Genomic DNA, 15,968 nt, shown 5'->3' with positions numbered 1-15,968 from the left:
ATATCTTATTAAGGATTCTTTTTAAAACAGAAAACGGACAAACAGAATTGATAGCGTTAGGTTCAGCGAGTATTTTTAAAAATTCTGGTCTAAATTGGAATTTATTACATTCCATTCATTAATGCGATCAGTAGAATACTCAGGTGCATTAAAGGGGAAAGGTAAGACTACCGTTTTGTGAATTATCAGTAGTCCTGACTGTTTAATATGACCATTGTCAATAGATAAGGTTGACCGAAAGCCCAACAGAAATTGTATTATTTTGCTATATGCAAAAAAAATGTAAAATATATTAACCGAGCAACACAGTTTAATTTTATTTAGTGCCTGTATTGTTCTATTTATTAAGTTAACAATTCAACAATGCTGACTTTAATGTGTAAATGAATACAATCACTAACTTTATATTTGTCATTAATTGACTTTAGTGCCACAGATTCTGAGTCCTCCAGTTGAAATACAATAACTGCATCTGCAAGAGCAGAAATGTGATTTGGTAGCAATTGATGAGGGAAGTCAGGACCTAAAGGAACTGATTGGCCATTGTCTAGCTGTTAACAGAAAACTGGATATAGTTTTCTGGTAGCCTTCAGTTTTTACAATTATGATCCTTTCAATTGCTTCATAAGCATATGCGCTCTCATTCCTATGCATTTCCACTGAAATGCTATGTACTTACAATGCCACAGAAACTAATAACGTCAACTTTTATTTGATAGCCCTCCTTGGGCGCCTTAAAGGCGCTATATGAATTCAAGTTGCTGCTTTTATTAATCCTCGATACATTTCTTGGCCCCCTGTCTTTAAGAATCATCATTTTTTTAATGTGTGATATTTAAAACAGCGATTATGACTTCAGCGAAGATACAAGCGAACGGTCCATTAAATCATGGAGCCAAGGCTCCATCAGTGGCTTCAGCAAACAGATCATGAACATTGCCGGAACGCAACACACCAATTATGCAATAGATCAATCAGATGGAAGGAAAGCAACCCAGACCAGGCTCATCAGATATACAAAGGTTCGACTGCAACACAGACGATATAGACCTTATTGCAATCACACATAAAGGAAGCCATCGGCTTGGGCAGTTGGTTTCATGGAACGCAATCACTGGTACAATCGAAGAATCCTGCTTAATGATGAAATAAATAGACATTCAGCCAATTTAGCGCAATAATCTTCATAATGAGCAAAATGATCGCTCCACATACACTAGGCATCGCCCCTTTCCCGTCACATGGAAAAATTGATCGAATCTCGGAATACAACCAGTAAATTTCACCTGTAATCCCACATTATAAAAACAAAACTTGATTTTTTTTTCATTCATTATAAACCAGTGATCTTGCATGTAATTATTATCATCGAAGGGTTGGCTTTTCAGTGTTTTTGATGGGAGGTGAGATGGAGGAAAAGAAACTTAATACTTAGCCTTGCTTTATTCAAATATATACAAAGACATTACAAATACATATATAATACTGCAGCTACAGAACCTGTCACGGACCTAATCGTTTACCACTCAGGTACTCATTCAATATTACTCTTACAATCGCTTGGTAATATAAAACTTGAAAATTACTGACAAGAGAGACATGTTGCTGAAGCGTTGAACCTTAAACTCATCAGGACAAATACAAGAATGCCAAATTTCAGATCGTCACAATAATTTATTCTCCAGGTGAAAAGTATGCTCGTTGGTTGGAAAGTTGATTTCAATTGGCCAAAGTGTTGCCATGGCAAAAGCAACTAGGAACTATAAACTCCCAAGTTTCTATGCCATTCAAATGTGCAAGGCTTGAACATATTTCTTTGTTTGTACAAAACAAGTTCCTGTTTAATATATGTTGTTTCTAACAAGGATAAATGAACTACATTATGAGCAGAATTGATTATCTTAGTTATTGCAGCCATTAACACACTCAAAATTTTTAAGTAAGTGCTGTCAAAATTGCAGAATCACACAATTGAACAACATTGTCAATGAATTTCAATGCCAGTTTAATGCCAGATACATAAACCATATATTCCAGTCATTGGCTGATTGAATCAAACAGTATGTTCTTTCTTCAGTTCATAGAAAGCAGAGTACAGACTGTATTCAACCAGGCTATGCTTTCAAAATCCAAACAAAACATCTACTGTTCGATGTGATTGTGCAATTGGGAATTACTTACTGAAAAACCCTGAGTGTGATAATAGCTAAACCAGCAATGTGCTAAAGATAATCATTTGCTCTCATAGTATGGCTCATTTATGTTCACTAGAAGGAATATACATTCACACACAGGGGCCTCTTTTTGTGCAAATAAAATAAATATATTCAAGCCTTGCACCTTTTTTTGAATCACTGGGGACCTTGAGAAGCCTATTGTTGCCTTGGCAATGTTCTCCATGGCAATGCCTCCACCAATCAGAGTTGACTTGCCAACTGATCAGCATCCTTTCTCCTGAAGTATAAATTGTAATTATCAGAAATTTGGCATTCTTGCATTTGTCCTGATGAGTGCACGATGAAAAACTTTAGCAGCGTGTCTCTCTTTTCGGCAGCATTGCTCTTATTTACAAAGAGAAATAAGCTATCAGAAAGCATCTCAATATTACAAAAGTGACCATTGTGACACACACAAATCTGACCTAAACTAACATTTTCAAAAACTCGAACTTGAAGCTCAAGTTGGAATCATCTGTGAAATGCCAAGTAGGGAAATACGGTTAAGCGACTAAATGGTACAGGACGTACAACACAAGGCACTTTATTTAATTTTTAATTATTAATTAGTCACAAGTAGGCTTACATTAACACTGCAAAGAAGTTACTGTGAAAAATCCCCTAGTCGCCACACTCTGGCGCCTGCTCGGGTACACTGAGGGAGAATTTAGCACTTGAACTGCGATCAATGCTTTACCATTCAAAATCATCGTCAACGGTCAAGCATTCTCGCTACCTGACGGATATTTTGCACTACGATGGGATTCTAGCATTAGCACTGTAAAAGGTAATCCAATAAATGTTTCACTGACGTGTAGAACTGTCGCGTTCTTGAAGCACAGGAAGCCTCTTTGCGCCATGCCAAGCGCACTGTGACATATTTGCGTTTAATGCACTACAACACACACACTTCGGCTATGGCGCTGACATCTATTTGACCTTTTCATTGATAGTGTATTAATATTTGTTGATCGTAACTAATTGCCGTCTCCCCGAGAGCATTCTTGTCCATGACACAGCAGCTAGATGAGTTTCACTCTGTTGATACTGCCAGCGCCATTGATGAACCAGTTCCATTGTCATAGATGAACTTTTCCCAAATAAACGGAATAATTAGGTTATAAAGTCAAATTCATGCATAACAATGCCACCAATGGAATGTAAAAATGTTGGATTAACAAACGTAACGGTGACCAATGTAACCCTGTCAAAGGTTCTTTTTTTAAAAAAATCACCAAAGATACCCATATAGTGTGAAGGGCTTCACTTTACCACAGTAAGTCAGGTGAAGATCATGTCAAAGGCGAGTTCGGTCTGCTGGAACGTAGACTTCGTAGCGATTTTCTCAAGGAGCTGTAAGATCTTTCAAGTTTCATTTTGGCTGTGGTGTGGTACTGCCGGAGTTTCCACTTGCGAAACGCTTTCTGGATGGTCAAGGCAGCCTTGAACTCCTTTCGAATCATCAAGGTGGTTGTGATCGTCTCCATGGTGCTACGGATGGGGAATACCTTCATGGACATTTTAAAAACTTCCCCACTCAGCTTAGTGAGGGGCTCTGACTCTGTCACTTTCCCAACGATCACCGCACTGAGAGCTTCCAGCACGTCCAGACAGTGCAGCATGTTGCCGTTGGTCAGCGGGAGGTTGAGGGCTGCTATTTTCACCGCGTTGGGCTTTGGTATTCGCAGAGGGGATTTGAGTTCATTGAGGAAATCAGAGAGCTGATCATATGTGATGAACTGTGTCGCCTTCACGTCGTAGTTACTCCAGACCTCGTAAAACATGTCGACATCTTCATCAGTCACTCCAGCCAGTTCTTGCTCCTGGGCTTCATGGAAGTTTTCTAAGATGACAGCCACGTACATGTTGATGATGACGATATAGGCGACCACGATGTACGAGGTCATGTAAGTGAATGACACAAACTGGCGCTGCACAGGAGAGTTGATCATCACGTGGAGAATCTCATTCCAGGCGGCGGCTGTGGTCAGCCTGAACAGAAGCATCATGCTGTTCCCAAAGGTTTCGAAATTCACCATGTCGTTTATTGGGGAGTGTCTGGGAAGGTCCCGGAACAAACTCATCCCCAAGATGGAATAGATGAACATGACCAGGCCCAGGAGCAGTCCAATGTTGAAGAGAGCCGGGATCGATATCACCAACGTGAACAGCAGCTTGCGAATCCCCTTTAAAGACCTGACCAATCTCAACAATCGCGCCAGTCTTACAATCCGGAACACTCGTAAAATAGTGGGTGAAACGCCTTGCTTTTTGGATGCGGATGAGTCCAACAAAATTCCTGAAGGAATGAGCACAGCAAAATTATCAGTACAAAAGACAGGGCGGTTAAACACCCAGTTATCTTAAACACCCACTTGAGTTCTCAATCCGCATTACATTAGAGTTGACTCCATCCGAACAAACCGATCCCCCAAATTAACATCCTGGTCGAAGAGTGGCGCGCACACACACAAATATAGTTTACGGATGCAAGCTGCTCTTCCTTATCTTTGGACTGTTAAATTGAGAAAAAAATGGATGCACATTCTGCAGCTGTCTAACAGAGCGATTGTAATGTTGAAAACAAAAGTTTTTTTTTAGCGAAAACCCCCAGTTCCTAGATGACCCTGCATTAAAAAGACGCACAAACTAATCAGCCGAATGTGAACCAGTTCAGGACAGCAGAGCGCCTTCGGAATTTGCAATATTGAACATTGGTTAGTGGAACTAAAACGAAGAAAACCATATCTGAGGATTTTTGTTGCGGGGTGCAGTTGAAAAACGTTATTTTTGAAAAAGAAGCGCTTCCAACAGTTTTGTTCTTAACGTTTTTAAGATATCGCTTGTTAAATGATTGTTAGTCGCACTGTACAATACCACACTTTTTCACTTCATTATCCGCCGCCCAATATCCTTCAGCTGACTATTCATCCTGCTGTTTCATGAAATGACTCTGCATTTGTAATTGACTTTACTTCATTCCAACATAATGCATCTTACTAAAATCATTTGCGAATATATAAACACTACAATGAATCATGGACGTGTTTTCATGTCTTTATAATCCTATTTTTATATTGGATGTAATTCTAAACATAATGCCATGATGTGAAATAAAGACTTTTAAACAGTATTCACACTGGAGTAAATTTCAAATGTCACAGAAAGTGGTTAACTGTTTCGATGAAGAATCACATTGGACTCGAAACGTTAACTGGGTTTCTTTCTCCACATTTGCTCCCAGACCTGCTGAGCATTTTCCCAACACTTTTCGTTTTTATTTCAGATTTCCAAGATCCATAATATTTTGCTTTTATAATAACTACTCTGTTCCCTTAAATTTTTTTGCTTTGTAGAGAGATATAATGAGGACCAGTACAAAGACTAAAGTTAATTCCTTGCACACTACAGAGTGATCATATCCACCTGTGTTATTATGAAAATAGATTTATCTTCTTAAAAATCGCACATATCTTAATAATTATTAACATTACACCAACTGCCCATCTGATGAGTCAAACATATTCACAGTTAATTTCATATCATTACATATATAACCAAGGCTAGAATCAAAGTTTTCATCTTATCTACTAAAACATCAAAGCAAACTTCTTTCATGTCTTAAAAAGGCTGTTAGTTACATTATTGCTTTGAATTTGTTTATGATGAAAGATGGATGTAATATGCTTTTGACGTGGGGGAAATGATACAAGTTCTAAAAATTAGGACTGAATAGAATTATTTGAAAGTTTTCTTTATTTTAGAGCACTTCACTTCTGTAATTGCAGTATAAATTTTTTTGTAGCTTTTATAGAGGATTGGTCAAAAGCAGAAATAGATTGTTATGGGTTATTGGGAGTACTCAAAATTTGATTAACAAAAGACCACACCAAAAATTGTAACAGGAAAGGAATAGCATATTTAAGACCTCAATATCAATGACACCCAAGATTGCTGAGAGTGACTGGTGAGGATATTAGTGAGGCACTAACAACAATTATAATTGAAATCAAAGGTTAATGTGGTGATAAATCAATAGGTTAATGTGCTGACTAATTAGGCATAAGCAGTTACATATATCCATTGGTCTTACTTCATTTCTATGTAAAATAATGGAATTGATTTGTAGGAGGATTCCTAAGGACTTTCTGTACTACAACAACCTGGCAAACAACAGGTACCATGGCTTTAGGTGGGGAAACTGCAGACTGACTAAATGCCCTGATTTGTCAGGAATTAACAATCCAAAACAAAGATGGTAAATTTACAGTGCACCTAGACATTAAGAAAGTAGTTATTAAATGTACATATGAGACATTATTTATTAAGATCAAAGTTGTAGGAATTCAGTGAAAGATTTGCATTTATATAACACAATTTTTGTTTCAAGATGCCCCAACATGTTATAAGTCAGTTAAACACTTTTGAATTGTAGCTGCTGTTGTCTAATAAGAAACATTGCAGCTGATTTATTCATTCATGAGATGTGGGAGTAGCTGATAAAGCCAGCACTTGTTGCCCATCTTAATTGCTCTTGAAAAGAGCTGCTGCTGTCCTCATGGTGCAGGAACACCCAAAATGTAGTTGGGAAGAGAGTTCCAGGGTTTTGACCCAGCAAAAGTGAAGGAGGCAGATAATCTGTTTTCAAGATATTAGCTGAGGGGTAAATATTGGCCAGGACAACAGGGCCAATTCTTCCCCGATTCTTCTTCGAAAGGTCGGGTAGATAACAATGATTATTGGTTAGGACAGTCATATTGCCTGCAGATACATACTGACTAAAGTGTGGCAAGAGTCATTGTTAGGATCACTAGTATTTTTAATTTCCAGCAATGAATTGAGCTTTTAAACTGTGCAAATTGGTTAAACTTGCAAATACCACTGCTGCTCCAAACTAGGATGGGTAGTAGTGTCAAAACAATAAATTTTAAAGGGATTAAGGGATATAGGGGAATGGTGGGGGCGGGGTGGTCAGAATATTGAATTCAATTATCAGCCAAGATCAAAATGAATGGCAAAGTAGGCAGAATGGCCTACTCCAGCTTCTGGTTTCTATGTTAATTTGGAGTATTAAATAGTTAACATTGGTCATCTTGACACTATAGGTCAGTATCTATTCTTGCATCTTTTTCTTCCTGTTGGGAATAATGGATCCAGCCAATAGGCAACTTAGCTAGCACTGCTGGATTGCATTCTGCCTACTGAAATGAATTTGTCGGATTGTATTGCAGTTATTGTAAATTGACACTTCCTGTAAGACTGCCTGAGGAACAATAAAAAATGGGTCAGAGACAGGATCCATCCCCTAACCACTGTACTGTAGCACCTACTTTACATGCTGCAAGCAACAACCCTGGGATATCTGCCATGGGAATCAGAATTAGAACAGACAGCACGGAGCAAAAGATTCAACATGATTGAGGAAGAGCAGCAAGATGTTGAACAACAGCAATTTCTTATGTCTTCAATGCATGGCCCTCCCAAGTGCCAAGTATGAACCCACAATCTGTACCCTCACATTGGCCTTTAGCTGCAATGCAGAACTTCAACTCCACCTGAGGTACATAGCTCCTCAATGGCACCTGCAGGGAAATTCCTTTAACAAAGTACATAAACACAGCAGAGGCTCTCTCAAGAACACCATATAATGCTCCAGAAATCTTTGGCTCCAGAATGGCCAAGTGTTACGTGAAAAATTTTTGATCAGTTCTTTATCATTGTTAACTTGGAAATTGATTTATTAAGGGACTAAGGGATTATAGCGCCAATATTTAATATCTGGATGACGCTTCATCAGAGTTGTACTCTTTTGAGCTCTGACGAAGGATCATCCAGACTCAAAATGTTGGCTCGATTGTCTCTCCACAAATGCTGTCAGCCTTGCTGAGTTTCTCCAGCAATTTTTGTTTTTGTTTCAGATTTCAGTATCTGTAGTATTTTGCCTCTACCTCAGAAATTATGTTCATTATAAGCTGTTGAATTTCATTAATTCATCCAAATTGTTTATTATTCTCCAAGCGAAGTCAGCAGGTGTTATAACAATGAACAGGAATGATGTCATGAAGTTGAGGCATGGGTGCAATGGGGCTTGATTTTGGAACAATATTCAAAATTTTATTTGATTTACAATTTTTGATTGCTATTATGAAGATTTTCGTGATTGGGAATCATTGTAGTGCAAATAATGTTCAAGGATTAGACCCAATCAGACCTCATCCAGCTAAGGTCCGCTTCAATTGAACGATACAGAAAATGTTAAGTGATTGATTGTAATTTACAAAATTATCAACATCCATCTTTCAATGCAATATGAGAGGTGCAAGGAGTACTTTATCATTTCAATTTTATGCTTCTAACAAAGAGCCCTGCCCTCCAGTAGTATCTGCAAGAATTATAGGCATTAGTGCACATGAATTTGCAACCATTTAAATGGATGGGCAGAAAATTAGTCTTGCAATGTGACTAAATTTGCTCCCAACAGGCAAAACTCCTGCTAAGAACATGATTCAAAAATTAATTCTATAATATGACCATTATAGTGGTGCAAATTTATGTTTTAATTGATCAGGTTATTTTTCTTCAAATAAAGTTGCCTTTAATCTACAACATTAACAATCCTATTTTGCATCATGCAAAACAAAAATAATGCCATTTGAAGAAAACATCTGTGGCCAGCTTTTTAAAAATGTTTTACTCAATCCTTAAAGTTACAAAGCCAATACTCAGAATGGACCAGGTAAACTCAAATCCATTTCTTGCTCCAAAAACCAAATTCAAAATCCAATTAAATCCAACTCATGGTCCCGTAGGAGAGACAAATAAAATCCAAGCTGACAAGATAAAGCATTGCACCCCATCTTGGGCTTGATCCAGTGATGCTTGATCATGAAAGATAGCTCCCTGCACATTACAGAATACTCAATGCATGGAAGTGGCTACTCAATGCAAGGTTTCAAGACAAGCCCTTCCAATATTATTGTGAAACTAACACTTTACAAAATTAATCTTGCAAATAACTAACAAGATTCAATAGTTTTCCCCCTGCTTTTAGAAAAAGACAAACTTTGCTCATTTAAACAAATTAATCATGAAGAAACTGCCTTCAATGTTATTTGCATATTTGGTGCGGAGGGGATGTAGATCCATCCTATGTCAATCTTCATGGATTGATTTTAGGTTTCTAGTTGCTTGTTTCAGCTAGTACTGTACTTGAGTCTGTCTCCTCTAAGTTGTTTCTCCTTCCCTCCCCTAAGCAATCTTTCCCTAAAAGCGATTTTTATGAAATCAAAAGGAACAAGAGTAAATTGGGACTTACCTACAAGGGATAGAACGACGACTAGGAAATCAAAGACATTCCAAGCTTGAGTGAAATAGTATTGGCGTTGGCCTAATAGTTTTAAAATAGCTTCAACTGTAAATATTGCTGCAAATATTAGGTTGAACCAATTTAAAACTAAGGCGAACAATTTCGTCTGCCCATAATGATCACAAGCCATCACCAGCACATTCATTGTTATTAAAGCAATGGTTATTGGTTCAAACCATTTATGGCTCACCAGCCTGTAGAACCTGTAAAGTATCTTATTCTAGGGAAGAGAAATAAACAAAAATGAACAAAATATCACATGAATGTATGTTATATATTTATAACAATTTTTGGTTTGTAATAATTGCAATCTAATTAAATTTTATCTGACATTAGATCAAGAACAAAGAAAAATTCACAAGCAAGTAAAAGGCAATTTTTCCATCTGATAATACTCTTTTCTGCTCTGTACAGGAAAGTAAATTTATTCATTCACGAGTACTCGGCCTAGAGATAGGTTCTTGGTTGATTGTCTGCTGATGCTTTATTCTGAGTGATTGTCTTTGCAGTTTTTGTCAGTGATGGTTTGCCATTGCTTTCCATTCTTAGGGGCAGGGAAAGGAGACAGATCCCCAAGTCCATCCCTGCTAAAATGGGAAATGAACCACTGCTGTTGCCAGTATTTTGAATGATGCACTAGCCATTTAGCCATTGAGCTAAATTACTTGCTTTTCTTGATAAGAATGTAAATGAAGTAGACCTTGGTGTACAGTGCACAATTTCAAAGTTTGCAGATGATACAAAATTCAGAAGTATTGTGAACTATGAGGACAATAGTGTAGAATTTCAAAAAGACATAGATAAGGTGGTGAGATGTATGGCTAGGTGGCAGATGAAGTTCAATTTGAAGAACTGTGAAATTATTAATTTTGATGGAAAGAACAAGCAGAGACAATACAACATAAAGGAGGTGCAGGAGCAAAGGAACATGGATGCATATATGTATAAGTTATTAAAGGTGGCAGGACAGGTTGAGTGCTTGTATGGTAAAGCATACAGTATCCTGCATTAGATTAATCGGGGCATAGAGCACAAGAGCAAAGCAGTTATGTTGAACTTGCATAAGTGATTAGTTAAGTCTCAGCTCGAATACTGTGTCCAGTTCTGGGTACCATACGTCAGAAAGGATTGTGAAGGCATTGGAGAGAATTCAGAAAAGATTCCTGAGAATTGTTTCTGGATCGAGGAACTTTAGCAATGAAGATAGATTGGGGAAGTTAAGATCATTTTCCTTAAAGAAAGAAGAGATTTGATAGAGGTATTCAAAATCATGAGGAGTTGGAACACAATAGATAGGAAGAAACTATTTCCGTTTGTGACATGATTGAGAACCATAGGGCACAGATTTAAAGTAATGAGTAAAAAAAAAGCCCGTGTGAGGAAAACCTTTTCATGCAGCAAGTGGTTAAGGTCGGGAATGCTCTACTTGGGAGTATGGTGGAGACAGTTTCAACTGAATAATGCAGATGGGAATTTAACTCCTATCTAAAAAGAAAGAATGTGCAGAGTTACGAGGAGAAGGCAAGAAAATTGAACTAGGTGTGTTGCTCATTTGAAGAACTGGTGCAGACATGGTTGGCCAAGTTGCCTCTTTTTGCATTGATTTCTTCACAGGTAGTTTCAGGCCATTAGTGTTTACATCAATGCCCAGTCTGGGCTAAAGATTCTTTGATTGATACCTGAGTTTGGCACAAAAGACATTAGTTGAGATTGTGATAGGAATCAGTACCACTCACTCTTTGTGATCCTCCTACAATGGTCTAGAATTTTCAGGTATGGTTTATATTGGTTAGTCTACAGCCAAATTCTAAACAGCTGATCTAAGCCAGAAACTCTACAGTAGCATTTCAGCACATGAAAAGGGAACATCCATGTTCATGGTTCAATAAATGTGAAGAAATATTTATGGAGATGTGCCATTATTGTTTTGATAAGTCAAATAATATACATTTTATTATTCTATGTGAAATAACATTCTGTTCATTTATAATCTGAGTGTTGGTTTGGTGGTCCTGTAGATTTTGTATTCAATTTATCTATCAAAGAATTATGTGATAGTATGTGATATATTCCAATTCTTTGTCACAGTGATTACTATTTGTAGCAGACCTAGCTGAAACAATTAAAAGGATGACGCAGAAATGCCACCCAGCAGGCATTGTATCACAAGATAACAGTTATCATAAAATCATAGCATCACTGAATCCCTACAGTGCGGAACGAGGCCATTTGGCCTGTTGAGTCTGCTCTGACTCTCTGACAGAACATATTACCCAGGCCCTCTCTCCCGCTCTCCCCCTGGAAACCCATGCATTTTACCATAGCTGATCCATCCAACCTACACATCTTGGGACATTAAGGGCCAACTTACCATGACCAATCACTTAACCTGCACATCTTCGGAATGCGGGAGTAAACTGGAGCACCCAGAGGAACTCACACAGACATGGGGAGAAAGTGCAAACTCCACACTGACAGTGACCCAAAGTCAGATTTGAATCAGCATCCCTGGCACTGTGAGGCAGCAGTGCTAACCATTGGGTCACCCTGCTGCCCTTGGGTACTTGGTTCTTGGATTCTTCTGAACATAATGCCATAACTTTATGTGAAGGTTCTTCTGGTGTTCAATGTGGCTTTGTCAGAAACTTGAGAAATTTCCAAAGAATGTTAATACATTTATGCCATTTCTCAAAAGTTTCTGCAGTCATTCACCAAAGTTAAGCTTCACAGCTGGGAGAATACCCACAACAATTCCATCCCAATATACTCAGAAACATTACCCATATTGCCAAATAGAACATTTGTTTGTATTAATTAATTTAAAAGTTTCTTTGGTAGTACAGACCTTGAGTATTACTGAGAAAAGGCACTTTGTCAAAGCTTTTCATTTTTCATTCTTCAGGACAGTCGCCAGAACATCAATGTCATGGGAAAAAATAATTATATGAGAACAGAGTGCTGATTGGTTGGCAAGTGGATACCAATCGGCAGAGGCATTGCATAGAATTAATGGTGACTGACAGTTAACTGCCAAGCATTGCCTGAAACAGTAAACCAGGTAGCTTGAATTAAATTTTTAAACAATGCTTGGCAATTAACCATCAATCACCAGTAATTGGTACATTTTTCATGGCAATGTCTCTACCAATCAGCATTCACTTGCTACCCAATTAGCACATTCTTCTCATTTAGTATAAAGTAGTAGTTTTTCCTGACACTGGTATTCATGTGATTGTCCTGATGAATGCAACACAAAAACCTTCAATAAAATGTATTTTTTCAATGGTATTCATAGTTTCTTTAATTTGGTATCTTTCCACAGTTCAATAGTGCTCATTTCCTCTTATAACTGATGTAAAACTCTACATATTTCATTGACATAATAATCTTGAGGCTAAATATTTGCATGACAAGCAACTATGCCAGGTATGTGCCTCACAGGTGCCAGCACTAGGCAATGATAGACTTCGTAGGAGTTTGTCTCATTAACATTGGAAACTCCAGAACAAGGTTGGAACCCAGCATACCTAGTTCTTGACTTAATTCACAACCCTTCAATTCCACTAATGTTGGACCAATGGTGTGCTGAGTCTTGGAACTAGAGAATAGAAATTGGTATGCACTGTGCCCGCTTTTCATATCAATTCAGCAGTGGGTCTGCCAGTGACCAACATTAGCAGATGTTCTTCCTATTACAAGGTTCATGGGAGTGGATGCCTAAAACTGACAATTGTATATTAACAGAATAATACTTGCTGAAGAACATCTTAGACAAGTTATTCATTGATATTCCTCAGCAGATCAGTAATGTTGTTCCTAAGAAACATCTTCCTGTGGAGCCAGGAGCTGGTGGAACATTCAATCACAAACTTACTGGTAGACTGCCAATGAAGAAGGCACTCTGAAAATGGTTTCTTCAGTCAGATGAACTGTTTGTGGATTTGCAACTAGCATCAGCTGCTCTTCAGGCCTGAAGACTATTTTTCATCAGTGCTGAGTTTCTTGCTACTTGCAAAACTGAGCCTGGATTAATTTCTATCCCAGCAAGTGTATCATTATTGTGTGATAGGCAAACACAATATTTCATAGGCTTTGGGTTTTAACACTAGGTAATGTGGGAAGTCAGGAGCCAGTGAACATTGTTTTCTGGAAATTTAGACCATAATGGTAACATCATTTTGTTGTCAGTACCCCCATAGAGTTACTGTGGGTTAGCACAAGTAAGCTATACCTCTGATCAGGGAAAACAATCTTGTCTGCATTCTTAAATATTTGTTCAGGACATTGCTGCATTAGTTCTTCACCATTACCCATCTTCTGGGTGCTTCATCAATGATATTGTTTCTATCATAAGGTTGAAGTAGGGTGGATCACAATTCTACACTGTTTCATCCCTTTCAGAACTTTATCCAATAATGAAACAGCCAATGCAGTAGGACACAAACAAGTGACAGGTAGCATTCATGCCAGGCAGTGAATATCTCCAACAAGAGACTCAACTACTTTCCTGTCATCCTTAATGGAACTGCCAACACCAAGTCTGTCACCATCAGTGGTTGCTACTGATCAGTAGCTTAACTGGATCAGCTTTATCAACAACATGGCTATAAGAGTAGGTTAAAGACGGCATACTTTGTGACAAGCAATACACAAGTGATCTCTCCCCCTTCAAAGCCAAACAACATTAAATAAATCGGCAGGAATGCAGTGAAATACTTATTCAACTTGATAGGGACAGCTGTAAAATACTTGAGAATCTTGCCACCAACCAGGACAATGTAGTCTTCTTGAATGTTGCAGCATGTACTATCCACAGTTTCCAAACCGTGGATCGTGACCTCTAATGAGGCTGTGGGAGGAGCAATTGAGGTCATGACTCTCCCTCTTCTGAGGCAGCAATGATCATTGTGGAGACAAAGTTAGGCCCCACAGAATATATGATAATTATTCTCAGCCCAGTGATCTGTTCTTTGATGAGAACAAATATTCATCTCTAGGAAGCCACACACATGGTTACTTTGGTCTTTGGTTTGATCTATTTCTATTGATAATTATATTTCTAAATGGTACAATTTTAAAGAGGGTGCAGGTTTCCCTGTTCCTACACCTTTAAAATTGTCTTGTTTAGAACTTATAATTGTCTTGTTCAGGAACAGGGAAACCTGTGTTGGTGTATGTGCACAAATGTTTAAAGGTGGCAGGACAAGCTGAGGAAAAAAAACGTATGTGGTCCTTGACTTTATTATTTTTTATTCATTCATGGGACACGGGCATTGCTGGCTGGCCAGCATTTATTGTCCATCCCTAGTTGCCTGAGGGCAGTTGAGAGTCAATCACATTGCTAGAATCTGTCATCAAAAAAGAAATAGCGAGGCACCTAGAAAAGAATGGTTTGATCGAGCAGACGCAGCACGGATTCGTTAAGGGGAAGTCGTGTTTGACAAATTTATTGGATTTCTATGAGGATGTGGCTGGTGTGGTAGACAGAGGGGAACCAGTGGATGTGGTGTTTTTGGATTTCCAAAAGGCGTTTGATAAGGTGACTCATAAAAGGTTGCTATAGAAGGTTAGGGTGCACGGAGTTGGGGGTAAGGTGTTAGCATGGACAGAGGATTGGTTGTCTAATAGGAAGCAGAGAGTTGGTATCAATGGGTGCTATTCTGGTTGGCGGTTGGTGACTAATGGAGTGCCACAGGGATCGGTGCTGGGGCCTCAACTATTTACCATTTATATAGATGATCTGGAGGAGTGGGCTGAGTGTAGGGTGACGAAATTTGCTGATGACATGAAGATGAGTGGAAAAGCGAATTGCGTGGAGGGTGTGGAAAGTCTGCAGAGGGATCTGGATAGGCTGAGCAAGTGGGCGAGGACCTGGCAGATGGAGTATAATATTAGCAAGTGTGAGGTTATCCACTTTGGCAGAAATAATAGTAGGAGGGATTATTATTTAAAAGGCGAAAAGCTGCAGCGTGCTACAGGACAGAGGGATCTGGGGGTCCTTGTGCATGAATCGCAAAAACCCAGTCTGCAGGTGCAGCAGGTGATCAAGAAGGCGAATGGAATATTGGCCTTTGTAGCGAGGGGGATAGAATATAAAAGTAGGGAGGTCTTGCTGCAACTGTACAGGGCACTAGTGAGGCCGCAGCTAGAGTACTGTGCGCAGTTTTGGTCGCTGCACTTGCGCAAGGATATATTGGCCTTGGAGGGAGTGCAGAGGAGGTTCACTAGGCTGATACCGGAGATGAGGGGGTTGGACTGTGAAGAGAGACTAAATAGACTGGGCCTGTACTCGTTAGAGTTTAGAAGGATGAGGGAGGATCTTATAGAGACGTATAATATAATGAAAGGGATGGATAGGTTAGAGGTAGAGAGATTCTTCCCGCTTA

The 15,968-nt window shown here is 38.7% G+C and overlaps 1 protein-coding gene across 1 annotated transcript in view; it reads right to left on the bottom strand.

Moving 5' to 3' along the window:
• Positions 1 to 3,508: 3,508 nt before the first annotated feature.
• The window catches only part of LOC145335533 (sodium channel protein type 9 subunit alpha-like), a 93,820-nt gene continuing 81,360 nt past the window's right edge, over positions 3,509 to 15,968 (bottom strand). The window contains exons 14-15 of the mRNA XM_080183763.1: positions 9,532 to 9,802; positions 3,509 to 4,515 (exon numbers count right to left, since the gene is read on the bottom strand). Coding sequence (XP_080039889.1) covers positions 3,509 to 4,515; positions 9,532 to 9,802 — 1,278 coding nt within the window. The remainder of the gene's footprint in view (positions 4,516 to 9,531; positions 9,803 to 15,968) is intronic.

The sequence above is a fragment of the Carcharhinus amblyrhynchos genome, chromosome 1 (genome assembly GCF_965287045.1).
Source record: "Carcharhinus amblyrhynchos chromosome 1, sCarAmb.v2.hapA, whole genome shotgun sequence".
In the NCBI taxonomy this organism is placed as follows: Eukaryota; Metazoa; Chordata; class Chondrichthyes; order Carcharhiniformes; family Carcharhinidae; genus Carcharhinus; species Carcharhinus amblyrhynchos.
Note: the sequence above shows the minus strand (reverse complement) of the source record. Positions and strands in the feature narration are given on the sequence as shown.